At 41.0% G+C, this 18,103-nt stretch overlaps 1 protein-coding gene across 2 annotated transcripts in view; it reads left to right on the forward strand.

Annotated features, from left to right (window-relative positions):
- The first annotated feature begins 3,464 nt into the window (after positions 1–3,464).
- ASAH2 (N-acylsphingosine amidohydrolase 2) overlaps positions 3,465–18,103 on the forward strand; it is a 98,025-nt gene continuing 83,386 nt past the window's right edge. Inside the window, exons 1-4 of one of the 2 annotated variants that reach the window (XM_081233047.1) lie at positions 3,465–3,560; positions 10,831–10,990; positions 14,132–14,295; positions 15,748–15,897. In XM_081233047.1, the coding sequence (XP_081089173.1) occupies positions 10,918–10,990; positions 14,132–14,295; positions 15,748–15,897 (387 nt within the window). In that variant the 5' untranslated portion in view covers positions 3,465–3,560; positions 10,831–10,917. The remainder of the gene's footprint in view (positions 3,561–10,830; positions 10,991–14,131; positions 14,296–15,747; positions 15,898–18,103) is intronic. The other variant, XM_081233048.1, reaches the window with a different exon arrangement.

Below are 18,103 nucleotides of genomic sequence, written 5' to 3' on the forward strand. Positions count from 1 at the left end.
TTTTGAAACAATTATAATCATCTCGATGACTTCCTTGATTTCTGGTATGAAAAAATATTTCAGATTTATGTGTTTCCTGGCCCAGACCCAAAACCAGCCATTTCGTCAAGGATCTCTTTTTCCTTTTAGCAAGGAATTATATTTAGAGACCACAATCTGGGTGCTATATGAAATACTATATGGTTTTTTAAAGTAATTTATTCTTTAATTATTCCAAAAATTAAAGAATGAAAAAGGATGTGACCAGAACCTAGTTGCAGGGCAGGAATAAAGAGGTAGACACAGAGAATGGACTTGAGGACATGGAGTGGGAGGGCGAAGCTGGGGCGAAGTGAGAGTAGCACTGACATATACACATCACTGAATGTAAAATAGTTGGCTGGTGGGAAGCAGCAGCACAGCACAGGGAGACTGGCACCGTGCCTTGTGATGACCTAGAGGGGTGGGATAGGGAGGGTGGGAGGGAGGCTCAAGGTGGGGGGGATATGGGGAGATATGTATGCATATGGGTGATTCGTTTTGTTGTGCAACAAACTAACACAGTTTTGTGAAACAATTATACTCCAATAAAGATCTGTTAAAAAAAAAAGAAATTAGCATCAAGCCTTTTAAGACCCCTATTCTGAAGGCATAAGTAAAATAAGAGAATTCGTAGTGCTAGACTATTGGTTAATGGTTGAGGAGTTGGGCATTTGGGAAAATCTCCCTCAGTATTAGGATGTTAAGAGACAGAGGACATGATTTGCTTCATCATCTGCTCATGAGGAGTGAACACATGACTTGTCTGTCCCCAGAGGCTGCCATGCCAGGGCCAGAGTTGAAGTGATGTAGACAGTAAGAGTTTGGTGAAATGCAAGCAGTCTTGTCTGGGAATCTGGAGACTTGGGCTCACATCCTGGAATAATTATTGTTAAATCATGCTCACTTTTAACCATCCTTTCCTGTTCTGGAAAACCTTTAACCTTTCTGTGTGTCTTTCCTCATCTGTAGAATGGGTAGAACACGAGTGAGTGTCTTGGGTTGAGGAGTTGAGAAGGACAGCCATCCTTATCCTAGCAAACAGGATTTGTCTGATGGTCATTCAGACAGAAATAAAATACACGCATGAAATATTTACAATGATTACGTCTTCCCCTCTCCCCGAGGTAGTCTATTTCTGGCTATAGGAGCCAGCTGTCTTGATGGGCACCACAAGTCCCCTTGGCCCAACATTTTTCCTTCACTGACTCTGCCACGGTGCTTGGAATCTCCTTGATTCTCACCCCCTTAGTGTTCAGGTATGGGCCTTCAAATGTTGTCTGGGAGAAATGATATATTATGCCATGATTATCTACTGAAACCCTGGTTAAAATGATCTTAGCTGACTCAACTGTGAGACACCTAGGTAGTCTCAGTGGGAATAAGTTCGGCGTGGCTCCTTCTTACAGGGAGAAAGATGGCTGGAGAGGTCCAGAAGAGACCACATTTTAGATCACAGGGCCAGTTTAGAGGGCCTCCCACATAAGGGAGAAGGATGGGAGAAGGAAATCCAATGGCAGGTCACTAGTGGCTATCTGTTGTTTTTATTTTACCTTGATTTTATTTTGGAGAACTATCCTTCCCTCTTTGGGTATGGTCTTTTTAAATATCCCCTCAATGGAAAGGATAGGTATATGATCTGAGCTAAGTCAGTCAGATGTTGTCTTTTATTTTTTAATTTTTTTATTATTATTTTTAAAGCCTTTATTGAAGTTGTTACAATATTGCTTCTGTTTTATGTTTTGGTGTTTTGGCCATGAGGCATGTGGGATCTTAGCTCCCCAACCAGGGATTGAACCTGCCGCCCCGGAATTGGAAGGCGAAGTCTTAACCACTGGACTGCCAGGGAAGTCCCCAGATGCTGTCTTTTAGGAACTGAATCCAGAGTGGAGCAACGTAAAGATCTAGAGTAGTTGGAGAGCATCTATCTTGATGACGAAGCCCTGAAGAGATGGCTCAATAGCTCCTGCCACATAGACCCTCAGAGCCTATCTCTGGCCTTCCTGAGCCTGCATCTTCAACTTCTTTTGTTGCCTTCTGGTGAATTTTCTTCTTTTTTCCCCCAGCTGCCTTAAGTTAGCTAGATTTGGTCTCAGAATTCTTGGTGTCAGGCAACAAACATATTTGCACGAAAAGAAAAAGAAACTTGTGGGGCTTCCCTGGTGGCACAGTGGTTAGGAGTCAGCCTGCCGACGCCGATACAGGGGATGCGGGTTCGTGCCCTGGTCCGGGAAGATCCCACATGCCGCGGAGCGGCTGGGCCCGTGAGCCATGGCTGCTGAGCCTGTGCGTCCGGAGCCTGTGCTCTGCAACGGGAGAGGCCACAACAGTGAGAGGCCCGCGTACCGAAAAAAAAAAAAAGAAAAAGAAACTTGTCTAATACCATAATTTAGCCTGTTCCCCTCTGTTGTAGCAGAGAGGTAGCTAAGACACGTTACTAAATGCCCTATCTGAAAGCACTTTAATATTTCCATTGGAACTTTGGGGCTGGTCTCTCTTAAAACTCTGTGTGGAATTCAGCAGCCGATGTGGTCTTCTTCAAATTGCTTCCTGGATAGCTTGGATTTACTAGGAAAAAAGGAGGACTTTGGTCTATTTATTTCTCTCTTTGTCTTTTGTGGGCCATTGCTTAACTTCATGCTGTTATACAGTGTACATTCTCTGAGATGAGCTAAAACATTTTATTTTCCTCATTACCAAAATGCTACATGGCTATCATAGAAAATGTCAAGAATCAGAAAGATGAAAACAAAACCTACCCATGATCTTATCACCAGATAATTGCTTCTTAACAGTTTTTGCTGTATTTTCTTACAGTCTTTATGATCACACACAAATAAATAATGTATACTTTACAAAAATGGGATCATAATGTTTTGCAAACTTAATTTAATGACATGAAAAAATTATTAAATATTATTTCCTTCAATATAATTTTTAATGTTGCATACACTCTTCCCTTTTGTATACTCATTATTCACATTCTTAGTTCATCTAAAACTTTGCATTCTTTTTATACATGAGAATCTAAAAGTTCACTTTTCTGTTCTGAAATTATTGTAAATATTGCCTAGTGGGGCCCATAGCCCACATTAATGTCCAGCATACATTATCACTTCCTCTTGCGCACTGGTTGAGTGGCCAGGGGTAAATAAAGCAGGTGCTCTTTTTTGTGTGATCCAGGTTGGAGCTTTGCACAGACCTTGATGTGCTGGAAGAGTTGTGTTGAACTCTGAAATGACCTTCAGCCTGGCAGGCCTTCTGTAACTCAGTACCTCACTATCAGGCTGTCCCAGGGAAGAGTTCGCTAATCAGTTATTTGTTATCACTACACTTTAATCTCTTTCATGTACCACACCCACAAAGCTGTGCTCATGGGAACTCTAACTCTCCTGGACATGACTGTGAAAATCTTTCCTCAGTAGGTTTCAGAAAGTGCTAAGAAGTCCCAGCCAAGCAATGTTCCAGAGGAAGGGGAACAAGATTCTGGACCATCATTTACTTTACCAGGATACACAAGTTCTTCTGAGTGATTGAATCAGGTAAGAAGGCCCGTATTATCTTGGAGAGGGAGGGAGGGATCTTGAATCACCCCATTGTCTCAGAGATCTTGATGAAACCTCATTTTCTTAGCTTTGGAAGCCCATTTTGCCAAAATATTACTTTTTACTGTCACAGTCTTGAAAAATGGGGGACCTCAGGGTGGTAAAGATCTAGCAAGTGGCTTGTTACTGTGTCATTAGAGCCTCACTGTTGACCTTGCAGGATTATGCTAGATTAAGTGGGAACTATTTAAAAATGTGCAGTCCTTTAAAATGTAGTCATTGGTTCAGCTCTCCAAGGTACATTTGCCTTCTGAAGGGAGATATAAGGCATTTGCTTTCATGTTTAAATTCAGATTCTAATCATTTACGAGAAATAGTGCTAATGGTTTCAAAAAGAATGGTAATATGCTGGTGGTAATTCTGGCAACTAAATAGAGTGGTGAAATACATGAGGTACATGGTTGTAATCCAAGTAAGAGGTGGAAACACTAATGTTAAATCAAGTGCCGTTGTTGACTTGTGTAAAAGGCCAGTGGTGGCAGTTAGTTCAGTAGAGCAAAACCAGCAAAAAACAAACAAACAAACAAAACACAGACACACATACATACACATATATTTCATACCATGTCTGTTATATAGGCTCTTACCACATAGCCACATTTACATACGTGATCTGCATGTACACGCTTTGGGGTTGAAGGGTCCACCTGTCAGTCATCCATTTTTTTTTATTAGTTTCTGCTTTATAACAAAGTGAATCAGTCATACATATACATCTGTTCCCACATCCCTTCCCTCATGCATCTCCCTCCCTCCCACCCTCCCCATCCCACCCCTCCAGGCGGTCACAAAGCACCGAGCTGATCTCCCTGTGCTCTGCAGCTGCTTCCCACTATCTATCTACCTTACGTTTGGTAGTGTATATATGTCCATGCCTCTCTTTCGCTTTGTCACAGCTTACCCTTCCCCCTCCCCATATCCTCAAGTCCATTCTCAAGTAGGTCTGTGTCTTTATTCCCGTTTTGCCCCTAGGTTCTTCATGACATTTTTTTTTTAATTCCGTATATATGTGTTAGCATACGGTATTTGTCTTTCTCTTTCTGATGTACTTCACTCTGTATGACAGACTCTAGGTCTATCCACCTCATTACAAATAGCTCAGTTTCGTTTCTTTTTATGGCTGAGTAATATTCCATTGTATATATGTGCCACATCTTCTTTATCCATTCATCCGATGATGGACACTTAGGTTGTTTCCAGCTCCGGGCTATTGTGAATAGAGCTGCAATGAACATTTTGGTGCGTGTCTCTTTTTGAATTATGGTTTTCTCAGGGTATATGCCTAGTAGTGGGATTGCTGGGTCATATGGTAGTTCTATTTTTAGTTTTTTAAGGAACCTCCATACTGTTCTCCATAGTGGCTGTACCAATTCACATTCCCACCAGCAGTGCAAGAGTGTTCCCTTTTCTCCACACCCTCTCCAGCATTTATTGTTTCTAGATTTCTTGATGATGGCCATTCTGACTGGTGTGAGATGATATCTCATTGTAGTTTTGATTTGCATTTCTCTAATGATTAATGATGTTGAGCATTCTTTCATGTGTTTGTTGGCAGTCTGTATATCTTCTTTGGAGAAATGCCTATTTAAGTCTTCTGCCCATTTTTGGATTGGGTTGTTTGTTTTTTTGCTATTGAGCTGCATGAGCTGTTTATAAATTTTGGAGATTAATCCTTTGTCAGTTGCTTCATTTGCAAATACTTTCTCCCCTTCTGAGGGTTGTCTTTTGGTCTTGTTTATGGTTTCCTTTGCTGTGCAAAAGCTTTGAAGTTTCATTAGGTCCCATTTGTTTATCTTTGTTTTTATTTCCATTTCTCTAGGAGGTGGGTCCAAAAGGATCTTGCTGTGATTTATGTCATAGAGTGTTCTACCTATGTTTTCCTCTAAGAGTTTGATAGTTTCTGGCCTTACATTTAAGTCTTTAATCCATTTTGAGCTTATTTTTGTGTATGGTGTTAGGGAATGATCTAATCTCAAACATTTACATGTCCCTGTCCAGTTTTCCCAGCACCACTTATTGAAGAGGCTTTCTCCACTGTACATTCCTGCCTCCTTTATCAAAGATAAGTTGGCCATATGTGCGTGGGTTTATCTCTGGGCTTTCTATCCTGATCCACTGATCTATCTTTCTGTTTTTATGCCAGTACCACACTGTCTTAACTACTGTAGCTTTGTAGTATAGTCTGAAGTCAGGGATCCTGATTCCTCCCGCTCCGTTTTTCGTTCTCAAGATTGCTTTGGCTATTCGGGGCCTTTTGTTTTTCCAAACAAATTTTGAAATTTTTTGTTCTAGTTCTGTGAAAAATGCCAGTGGTAGTTAGATAGGGATTGCATTGAATCTGTAGATTGCTTTGGGTAGTAGAGTCATTTTCACAATATTGATTCTTCCAATCCAGGAGCATGGTATATCTCTCCATCTACTTGTATCATCTTTAATTTCTCTCATCAGTGTCTTATAATTTTCTGCATACAGGTCTTTTGTCTCCTTAGGTAGGTTTATTCCTAGATATTTTATTCTTTTTCTTGCGATGGTAAATGGGAGTGTTTTCTTGATTTCATTTTCAGATTTTTCATCATTAGTGTACAGGAATGCCAGAGATTTCTGTACATTAATTTTGTATCCTGCAACTTTACCAAATTCATTGATTAGCTCTAGTAGTTTTTCAGTAGCATCTTTAGGATTCTCTATGTGTAGTATCATGTCATCTGCAAACAGTGACAGCTTTACTTCTTCTTTTCCAATTTGGATTCCTTTTATTTCCTTTTCTTCTCTGATTGCTGTGGCTAAAACTTCCAAAACTATGTTGAATAAGAGTGGTGAGAGTGGGCAGCCTTGTCTTGTTCCTGATCTTAGTGGAAATGGTTTCAGTTTTTCACCATTGAGGACAATGTTGGCTGTGGGTTTGTCATATATGGCCTTTAGTATGTTGAGGAAAGATCCCTCTATGCCTACTTTCTGCAGGGATTTTATCATAAATGGGTGTTGAATTTTGTCGAAAGCTTTCTCTGCATCTATTGAGATGATCATATGGTTTTTCTCCTTCAACTTGTTCATATGGTGTATCACATTGATTGATTTGCGTATATTGAAGAATCCTTGCATTCCTGGAATAAACCCCACTTGATCATGGTGTATGATCCTTTTAATGTGCTGTTGGATTCTGTTTGCTAGTATTTTGTTGAGGATTTTTGCATCTATGTTCATCAGTGATATTGGCCTGTAGTTTTCTTTCTTTGTGACATCCTTGCCTGGTTTTGGTATCAAGGTGATGTCAGCCTCATAGAATGAGTTTGGGAGTGTTCCTCCCTCTGCTATATTTTGGAAGAGTTTGAGAAGGATAGGTGTTAGTTCTTCTCTAAATGTTTGATAGAATTCACCTGTGAAGCCATCTGGTCCTGGGCTTTTGTTTGATGGAAGATTTTTAATCACAGTTTCAATTTCAGTGCTTGTGATTGGTCTATTCATATTTTCTATTTCTTCCTGGTTCAGTCTTGGCAGGTTGTGCATTTCTAAGAATTTGTCCATTTCTTCCAGGTTGTCCATTTTATTGGCATAGAGTTGCTTATAGTAATCTCTCATGATCTTTTGTATTTCTGCAGTGTCAGTTGTTACTTCTCCTTTTTCATTTCTAATTCTATTGATTTGAGTCTTCTCCCTTCTTTTCTTGATGAGTCTGGCTAATAGTTTGTCAATTTTGTTTATCTTCTCAAAGAACCAGCTTTTAGTTTGGTTGATCTTTGCTATTGTTTCCTTCATTTCTTTTTCATTTATTTCTGATCTGATCTTTATGATTTCTTTCCTTCTGCTAGCTTTGGGGGTTTTTTGTTCTTCTTTCTCTAATTGCTTTAGGTGCAGGGTCAGGTTGTTTACTCGAAATGTTTCCTGTTCCTTGAGGTGGGATTGTATTGCTATAAACTTCCCCCTTAGAACTGCTTTTGCTGTGTCCCATAGGTTTTGGGTCGTCGTGTCTCCATTGTCATTTGTTTCTAGGTATTTTTTAATTTCCTCTTTGATTTCTTCAGTGATCACTTCGTTATTGAGTAGTGTATTGTTTAGCCTCCATGTGTTTGTATTTTTTACAGATCTTTTCCTGTAATTGATGTCTAGTCTCATAGCATTGTGGTCGGAAAAGATACTTGATACAATTTCAATTTTCTTAAATTTACCAAGGCTTGATTTGTGACCCAAGATATGATTTATCCTGGAGAATGTTCCATGAGCACTTGAGAAAAATGTGTATTCTGTTGTTTTTGGATGGAATGTCCTATAAATATCAACTAAGTCCATCTTGTTTATTGTATCATTTAAAGCTTGTGTTTCCTTATTTATTTTCATTTTGGATGATCTGTCCATTGGTGAAAGTGGGGTGTTAAAGTCCCCTACTATGATTGTGTTACTGTCGATTTCCCCTTTTATGGCTGTTAGTATTTGCCTTATGTATTGAGGTGCTCCTATGTTGGGTGCATAAATATTTACAATTGTTATATCTTCTTCTTGGATTGATCCCTTTATCGTTATGTAGTGTCCTTCTTTGTCTCTTCTAATAGTCTTTATTTTAAAGTCTATTTTGTCTGATATAAGAATTGCTACTCCAGCTTTCTTTTGATTTCTATTTGCATGGAATATCTTTTTCCATCCCCTTACTTTCAATCTGTATGTGTCTCTAGGTCTGAAGTGGGTCTCTTGTAGACAGCATATATATGGGTCTTGTTTTTGTATCCATTCAGCCACTCTGTGTCTTTTGGTGGGAGCCTTTAGTCCATTTACATTTAAGGTAATTATTGATATGTATGTTCCTATTCCCATTTCCTTAATTGCTTTGGGTTCGCTATTGTAGGTATATTCCTTCTGTTGTGTTTCTTGCCTAGAGAAGTTCCTTTAGCATTTGTTGTAAAGCTGGTTTGGTGGTGCTGAAGTTTCTCAGCTTTTGCTTGTCTATAAAGGTTCTAATTTCTCCATCAAATCTGAATGAGATCCTTGCTGGGTAGAGTAATCTTGGTTGTAGTCATCCATTTTTAATAGACTTATTTGTGCAAAAGCTATCTCAGCTGACAGGATGGCTCATAGAAACCAAAGCTTTGGGCAAGAACTAGGTCTACAGGGTTTGAAGTTTGCTACTGAAACAATAGCTGATGACTAGTAAACCTTTTTGACTCATGAAAGTTTCAGAGGCATATCTTACATGTGCTTTCTACTTGGGGCTGATAGTGAAAGTTGTTTTGCCCTCAGTTTGAAGCTGTCCCTACCGATGGTCGTGAAGGTGATCATGCTGGTGATAAATGGTTGAGGAACGCCTGCTAACAAAAAACTAGGAAATAGGGAAGATGTTCCAGGCTCTTGGTCCTCTCCCAGTTCAGCCCTACCTCTGAAGTGTTTGCTACCAGACTGATTTTTAACCTTTAGTCTGTGGATTGCAAAATAAAATGACTACGAAGACCGGATAGATAAGGCCCTCTGGGTAGAGACAGTGGCCGGTTGGAGAAGGGCTGCCCCATCCAAAGGGAACAGCAGCTACTAAGTTTTACAAAACTCTTGGTGCATGGGAATGTTGTCTCCGTGTTGCCATATTTTACGAAATATTTTGAAAGAAAACCTGAAGTTTCATATTTGTAAAAGTAGATTTTATTTTTACAGATAAATTATAAGCTCTATCTTTTATCTTGTTGACTAAGTCAAATTGAAATGAAAAATTGGGCCATACTAAACACATCTGTTTGTTGCCAATTTACAGCTCTTGGGGGTAGCAGCATCTTAGCCACATCTTAGCCATTTGTGGGGCAAGTCTTGGGACCACAATCCCATCTCACTGCTGAAGCTTCCTTAAGGTTAAGAAAATGGACTCTAAAGTTCCCACCTGTGATTCGTGATTCTTTAATACAAACTCATATAAACTCCCCTTAATGCTGGTGAAGAATACAGAGTCTTTAGTATTTTAGAACCTAATGATAAATGCTGACATTCTGAAGGCTTATCACATTCCATGAAACAAATTATTACTGTGTCATTTTGTCTTATTTTTATAAAACCTCTATGAGATAGGTACTAAAATTATCATCATTGTCACAACCCTATTTACAGATGGGGAAACTGAGGCTCAGTGTTGGGGATGATTTTCCAGGGTCACCTAGTAAGTGGCAGAAATGAGATTTGAACTCTGGCACCAGACTTCAGAATGCAATTTTTTTTTTTTTCGGTACGCGGGCCTCTCACTGTTGTGGTGTCTCCCATTGCGGAGCACAGGCTCCAGACGCGCAAGCTCAGTGGCCATGGCTCACGGGCCCAGCCGCTCCACGGCATGTGGGATCTTCCTGGACCGGGGCACAAACCCGTGTCCCCTGCATCGGCAGGTGGACTCTCAACCACTGCGTCACCAGGGAAGCCCCAGAATGCAATTTTTAACCATCATATTATACTTTCTCCTGCTACATTATGTGAGTTTTTAGCCTCTGTAGTCCCTCTGAGTTATGATGAATTCTACTCCTAAAATATCTTAAGGAATCTGTAAGGACATTTTCTGCTTTTATAGCACACAAGGGCCATTATCTTTATCCTCATACTTCAACACGGGGTTTGCAAAATGTGTGGGATCCTCCTGATCACTGAAGAACGAAATTTTACAAATGCCTGGCTTGAGATCAGAGATGCCAATCTCCTTTTCCATGCCATTTTCTATTCAGGTAGTAATTGAAAGTTAGAACAGGGAGTTTAAAGGCCAAAGGTCCATTTCACCTCCTTGTGGACAAGATACTTAGTCCATGGCCACAAAGGAAAGCCCTAACCCCAGCCAGCTTTCTCACAAGTACAAGCCGTGTGGGTACATCAGTTATCCCTGTTGACAGAAATGCTCCAATGTAGACCCATGTACAGAGAGCATCACTGCCATAAATGAAAGCAGTATGATGTATCCAAGGAATACGAATAAGTTTTAGCTTAGCTGCCAATGCCAAATCATGGGTGGTGGCTTCCAGGATGAGCACTGTGCTGAGAAGCATTTGGAAACCACATGTGAATTCATCAAGGAGTGCTGTAATTGACTGGTCTTTTCTTCCACAGGCTTGGGATATGGACCTAGTGGCAAGTGTGCCCTGTACTTGGCATTCTTGGTATAGTCTATCCATATGAAAGAGCTGAGACATCTTAGCCTCAGACAGCTTGAAGCATGTGTATTTTAATTGGTTATTCTGTCTTTTTTCTGTCTCTTCCGTAGTTGTTCTTCTGTCTCTGATTTCCCTCAGGAGAAACGGCCAGACGTACCTTTTCCACATTAGAGATATTCCTGATTTTCCTCTTTGTGATGATGACAGGGATCACGGTGGCTCTTCTCAGCCTGTCGTTCATCACCAGTGGGACCACTGAAAATCACACAGGCAAGTATCATGGGTTCTCTTGTATGCTATTCCCAGCCTGTAGGAAATTTCTTCATTTTGGGCGACACCAAGGCAAGAAACAGTGTCTGCTGATAATGCTGATAACAGGGCAGTTCAATGTGTACTTAAGCAGACTGGGATGGTTATCTAACCTTTACCTTAGTTGCCCTTTATGCATTGATAGCAATTTTTATCAAGTTTACCTTTGGCCCCAAATAGCCAGTGCTGCATTCTGACATGCACTTGTCTCACTTTTCCACTGATCTAAGTACAGCTCAGGATTCTTCAAGGTCCAATAATGTGAGCTTTTACCCTGAGCCTCTTTTTTTCTCTTTGCCTCTTTTCTGGCATCATCTTCTCTAGGGGGTGGGGGGGCAAAAGGAGAAGGAAAGACCCACTGAATGTCAATTAGTCTGTGAAAGCTTTAGAGAAGGGGAGCTTGAACTCAAATCCCATGAGGGCCAATCAAGTTCCATAAATGGGGTGGGGGGCGTGGCCCAGGGTGGGGACAGGTGTCTCTCTGGCCCAGGGTGGGTCCACAGGCTCTCCTGAGTGCCAGTTGTTTTTTGTCATGATATCCCATCGACTCAGCCCTTCTGAGTTTTCAAGGGAAGCTGGAAATTGGGGGAGGCTGTTTAGACATCTGGGGGTTTTTTTTTCCTGATTTTTTTTAAACGTTGGAAATTAACTTAGTTTTTGAAAACCACCTAGGCTAAATTTACAGGCAATATCGCATCCATTGGAGCCTCTCCTTTGATGATAGGTTATATACCTGATAAACAGTAGGGAAGACAGGTGGGGACTGAATGCTTTCACCAAAGTAAAGGGAGGGCTGGCCGCAGGCCCAATGGAGAAGGAGAGGCAACATTGTTCACCTTGGTTTTCCCTTTTGTGGCCTCTTCTCTTTCCTATGTATTCTCTACCTGTTACTATGTTTTTTTGTTTTGTTTTTTTTAAGATTTATTTATTATTTATTTTATTTATTTTTGGCTGTGTTGGGTCTTCATTGTGGCACATGGAATCTTCATTGAGGCATGCGGGATCATTCATTGCAGCGTGTGGGCTCTTCATTGTGGTGCACAGGCTTCTCTCTAGTTGTGGAGTACGGGTTTTCTCTCTCTAGTTGTAGCACATGGGTTCCAAAGTGCTTGGGCTCTGTAGTTTGCGACACGTAGGCTGTAGCTGAGGCATGTGAGCTCAGTAGTTGTGGCGCGTGGGCTTAGTTGCCCCGCAGCATATGGGATCTTAAGACCCTGACCAGAGATCGATCCCGTGTCCCCTGCGTTGTAAGGTGGATTCTTTACCAATGGACCACCAGGGAAGCCCCTGTCCCCATGTTTTGAATTCACTGCCCACAGACCCAGAGAAACAGAGATCCTTTTTTCTGGGAGCGAGCAGAATGAGTTTTAGACTGCTAGAAATGAAAGAATGCATAGGACTTAGTTTTCTCTTTTAAAATTAGAGAATCCAGAGCCTAAGCCTCAGGGAAGTAATTAATAATTACAGTCACTATTTTCATAGTAGAAGTTGCTATTTATTGAATGGTTACTTTGTGTCAAGCACTATGGTAAACATTCTATGTAAATTTTTCATTTAATCCCCACAAACTCCCATAAAGGTAGGTGCTAGCCTTAGTACTGCTTTACAGATCTGAGTCTCTGAGATCGGAAAGAATCCTTTGGCTATGTGACTAGATTTGGTGTCAGTTGGCACTACATTCCTACATTGGAACAAATGAGGCAATAACAAAGGTGCCTGATTCCTTCCTTGCAATACTTGATGTCTTGTAGAAAACGTGGGCTTGGGGATGGGAAAACATGAATTCTAACTACACTTAGAATGTGGATGAAAGAGCAGCAGATTCTGAGTTGGAGGATCTGGCTTAGGCACCTGATTCATCATATGCTCTCCATGAAAGCTTGGTTAAGTCATTTCTCTGGGTTTCAGTTTTCTTATACGTAAAATGGTGAAGAATGGATTATGTGATCTCTAAACTTTCTTGAGCTCCAAAATTCTGGAACCCAGAAGAAGTCTTCTGTTAATCTCTTGCCTAAGTACTTTCTGACCACTAATGCACTGTGACACTGACATGTGTTGCCTTGGCCACCCCTGGCTGTTGTCTGCGGTGGAAACAAATAAAATGTACACGTAAGATGTCTAAATATGTAAAAAAACAAAAAAATGAAAAAACAAAAAACCAAAGCTATATGCCAGCCATCGTTTAAAATTTTGAATATGTATTAACATATTTATTGTCAATCAACCCTCGGAAGTAGGGTATTATTATCTTCTTGTTATGAGAAAGTTATGTTACTTTTCTTCATAGATGAGAAAAGTTGAGGTAAAGTAGGTTAAGTTATTTGTTCAGCTAGTAAATGATAGAGTTAGTTTTCAAACCCGGGCTGTTTCTGACACTTGCTCTTTTAGTCTCTATCCCATTCTGCATCCTTTGATATTCGTGTGTGTGTGTGATGTTGATATAGAATATATGTATTAATATGCATACATATAGGTGATATGAGAATAATTAAAATACAGCGGGACTATGTTAACTAGTGTACAGTGATCTAGGTTGTATTAAGAATAGAAGATTTAGAAGGTTGAGGAGGATAAGAGTAGGGTAGAGACAGCAGGGGTGGCATCCTGAAGGTGAGGGGTTAAGCTGGATCTGGCTGTGATGGAACTAAACCTACTCGGAAGGGGTAGAGGAGACTGATTGAGGGACCAGAAAGGAGTAAGGTCTCTGGATGGAGAGAGTGGGAGACACAAATCCCCAGAGGCTGGATTTAGTGGGCTGTGTGCCAGGAACCTGGCACCTGATTTGTTTGGCTGGAATAGAAGTGCAGGGTGAGTGAATGAAGAGTGACAGGTTAGACAGGAACGGCTTGTGAGGAAAAGTTGAAGGACATTTGACAGAGAGCTTGACTGTTAGGCTGAAACATCTCCACTCCATGAAAAAGATCCTCCTTGGGATTACGATATAAAACATGTTCCTGAGATGTTTCTCACCCTGTATCTTAGATGTAAGAAAATATACAAAGATTCATCCTTAGGAACCCGAATGTGTGTGTTCTAATTGATGCTGACAAGTGCATGGGCTGAAGTGTTGTTTCTTAAATATCTTATTGTTTTTTGATTCAGGTTTTCCAACTACCCAGATCCCTCCAGCCACCCAGGGCCCCACAGCCATCCAGGCATCTCCAACACCCAGCACCCCAGAGCCTACTCTATTTCAGAACTTCAGTGGCTACCATATTGGTGTTGGGAGAGCTGACTGCACGGGCCAAGTAGCAGATATCATTTTGGTAGGTAAATCATGGGATCGTTAAGGAGACTGTGAAACAAGTAACTTTATTATTTTGCACCCTGTATTTATTCCTAAATATTACGTCATAATCTCCTTCTCACTTTTTATTGACTTCACTGCTGTCTAACATCATGGATATTGTACTATAAGGAAGAGGGGACCTTTTATTTAATGACAACTCCCTTGTAAACTCAATTGGCCATTTTTTGTGAATGGAAGTGGCAAGGTGGACGAACTCCAATACTACAGGGGATGGGCAGGTACCATAAATGACCGAAGAAGGCCAGTGTAAGATGATAAATGTCTGGTAACTCCTCAGTTTTGGGGGGCAGTAGAAAGTGGTGGTGACTGTGGTACAAGTAGAAAGTTGCATGGCTTTAGCTGATTGTTGCCATGTAAGAGTGTGGATCTAGGGCTGCCCTACCTTACAGTTTTTTCAAGAGAAGCCAGAATATTTATGGATTGAAGATCTGAGGATTTAAGTCTCTCCATTGGAAAATGGAAGCAACTCTAGTTAAAACTGGAAATTGAATGTGGGCCAACAGTGTGTTAGCCAAGTAAAACACTTCTCTGGATCAGGTGTGGCTATGGGCTGCTGGCATGCAACTTCCGGGCTGTGATGGTAGACACACATTTCTAGCCACCCTTCCCTAGGTAACCAGAACAGGAGGTTGCCTGATGGGATTTTTCTCTCTCCTACCAAATAATCTTTAGATTCTAGGAATTATTCCCTGTTGTCTGTTCTGAAAAGTGACTCTGGATTGTAAACCTTAAATGACCACTCACATGAGAGGTAAAGCAAGCAGTAGAGGGGCCATGCTGAAGACCTGGGTGCAGCTTTTATGGGTGGGCTTTATGACATGGTGGGAGAGGGGCTTTAAGATAGGTGTATTTGATTTGACTTGACTGAGGGAGGGATAACATGATAAAAGCCAGGGTGAGGCACCCTCAATAAGGATTACCTAGTCATAAGGAAACCATTTTCTTCAGGAAAAAAAAAATCACATGCCAAACAACCAAAGTGAAGGGGCCTCCAGTCTTCAGGGTATTCCTAGGTATGTGGAATGATGGCTGGGGAATGATTTCTTCTGTAGTACCTTAGATAGGCTGGAGAAACAGTCCTGTTTCAAAGAACAGAAAAGTCATGAAAGGTCTCCAGCATCGTGATAGAATTCCTGAGTCACACCAGCTCCCTCCTTGCCCACAGGCCAGTGAATAGTTACTGCCAACCCGACAACTACTTTGCCTTTTTCTGTACAGAAGAGTAAAGGCTGTTTTGTGATGTTGGCTTTACTCTTGAAAACACATATCCTGTCTCACTCGGAGCCACAGTGTCACGTGGATTGTATTTCTGTGCCTTTCCTAAGTAGTCTATTCTTGTATGGTTGTGCCTGGTTTCTGCTAACAGCGGGGTGAGAAGGAGTGGCACTGATTCTCTCTTCCTCTTTAGATGGGCTACAGCAAAGCTGGCCAGAATGCACAAGGCATCCTCACGAGGTTGTACAGTCGTGCGTTCATCATGGCAGAAGCAGATGGGTCCAATCCAGTAGTGTTTGTCAGCATTGAGATAGGCATGATATCCCAACGACTCAGGCTGGAGGTAAGTGATTGAGGTGAGAAAGAGATGATGCAATTTAAAGGCAAAGTCTGCAGGTGAACGTGACAGTAACTAAGCTCTCCTGGTTTCACATCCAGTGAGTTTCTGCTATCCTCAAGGTTATAAGCTCTTGACAGTCCAGTAGATGATCGAATGAGGAGAATGAGCCTCATTCCATTCCAATTCATCTTGGTCAAAACTTGCTTTCCATTCTGCTGATGGCTCACCGTCATTATTAATGCTAATTTTTTTGCAAGCTTATTATGTCCCAGTGACTTTCACATACACGCTCTTGTAATCCTCCTTGTTAGAAGTCTGAGAGTGCCAATTAATCATTAACCCTCCCCTCAAGTTTTTAGACAATTAAGAATAGATGCAAGGAATTAAAGAGAATTAAAAAGCAACTCTGAAATGAGGTTGGCCATAAATTGCTGAAGTTGGGTGAAAGGCACATGGGGGTTTCATTATACTATTCTGATGATTTTTGTACATGTTTGAACTTTCCCATAATAAAATTTTAAAAGAATACAACATTAGCACTCTTAAACTCTAAACTGTATTGTAGAATATGGCAGGCTTTTCTATGATTTTTTCTGCCAATTTTGACCATGTAACCCACCTGTGGGGAAAGTTGAGCTTAGCAGAAATGTGCATAGGAGGTCCTGGACAGGCAGCTTGTAAGATGCAGAGAGGGGGTGGGGAGGGAGAGAGAAATAGTTATAGACACATGCACTTCCAGGTCTCTCTCTCTCAGCCAATTTCTAGACCCTGATCTTGTTATATTTTCTGCAGGGATCAGGTCACAGAAAGAAAGTGTATTCTTAGTATCTGCTCACATACTTACAAATGTGAGAAAGAGGAGAGTCTGGAACATATAGAATAATGACCATTAAATGTCCATTATTCAGTGTCATGTTCTATCAACCTCACCAAATAAACACTTGCTCCTCCTGCGGTGTGAAGGGGCCAGGGAGAGGGATGATGAGAGGGCCTAAAAGCATTTCTCTAATGTCACCCCCTCATGAGGAGTAGAATGTAAGTCTCTCCCATCTATGGAAACATAAGGAGCAGAGGATTAAGTACTTTCCCCACACCTACACTGACAACAAAACTGTGAGGTCGGCCTGTTGTTGTCCCCATTATGCAGGTAAGGAGACTGAGTCTTAGAGAAGGTTAAGTAACTTTCCCAAGTTCACACAGTTAGAAGCAGGTAGAGCTGGGTTCTGAACACATATATGCCTGATACCAGAGCCTACATTCTTAAAAGTGAGGTCATTCTATTATCTTGGAGAGCATTGATCACCTGCTTTTTGCAAGACACTTTGTTAGGCACTTCAGGGGCACACAGCTAAGTGAGTCACAACCCATGTTCCTATGAGCTCAGTACCTAGTTAGGGGATTGGAGGAAGGACTGGACCAGAAATATGCAAATAACTATAATTTACTGGAATAAAGCACAGTGTTATATTAGTTACCTATTCATGAGTAATAAATAGCCCCCCCAAATAGGGACTTAATTAATATTTGTTGTTTTATCTCACAATTCTGTTGGTGAGGAATTCAGAACTGGCTTGGCTAGGTGGTTATGACTTAGGGTAGGTTGCAGTCAAGATGCTGGCAAAGGCTGCAGTCATCTGAAGGTTTGACTAGGGCTAAAAGATCCACTTCCAAGATGATTCACTCATGTGGCTACTGACAGTTCCCCCACTGTCCATATCCTCATGACAGAGCAGCTGGCTTCCCTTATAGTGTGTAACTTAAAGGAAAGAGCAGGGATTTTTGCCCACTCAGTAGGTTGTCTTTTCGTTTTGTCAGTGGAAATACTTGCAAATGATATGACTGATAAGATGTGGATATCCAAAATATATAAACAGTTCATACAACTCAACATCAAAAAACCACAAACAACCTGATTAAAAAATGGTCCGAGGACCTGAATAGACATTTTGCCAAAGAGGACCTGCAGATGGCCAACAGGCACATGAAAAGATGGTCAACATCACTGATCATCAGGGAAATGCAAATCAAAACTACACTGTGATATTACCTCACACCTGTCAAAATGGCTATCATCAAAAAGAACACAAATAACAAACACTGGTGAGGATGTGGAGAAAAGGGAACCCACATACATATTGGTTGGAATGTAAATTTGTGTAGCCAGTGTGGAAAATAGTATGGAGGTGTCTCAAAAAATTAAAATAGAACT

The sequence above is a fragment of the Mesoplodon bidens genome (genome assembly GCF_964165515.1).
Source record: "Mesoplodon bidens genome assembly, chromosome: 1".
In the NCBI taxonomy this organism is placed as follows: Eukaryota; Metazoa; Chordata; class Mammalia; order Artiodactyla; family Ziphiidae; genus Mesoplodon; species Mesoplodon bidens.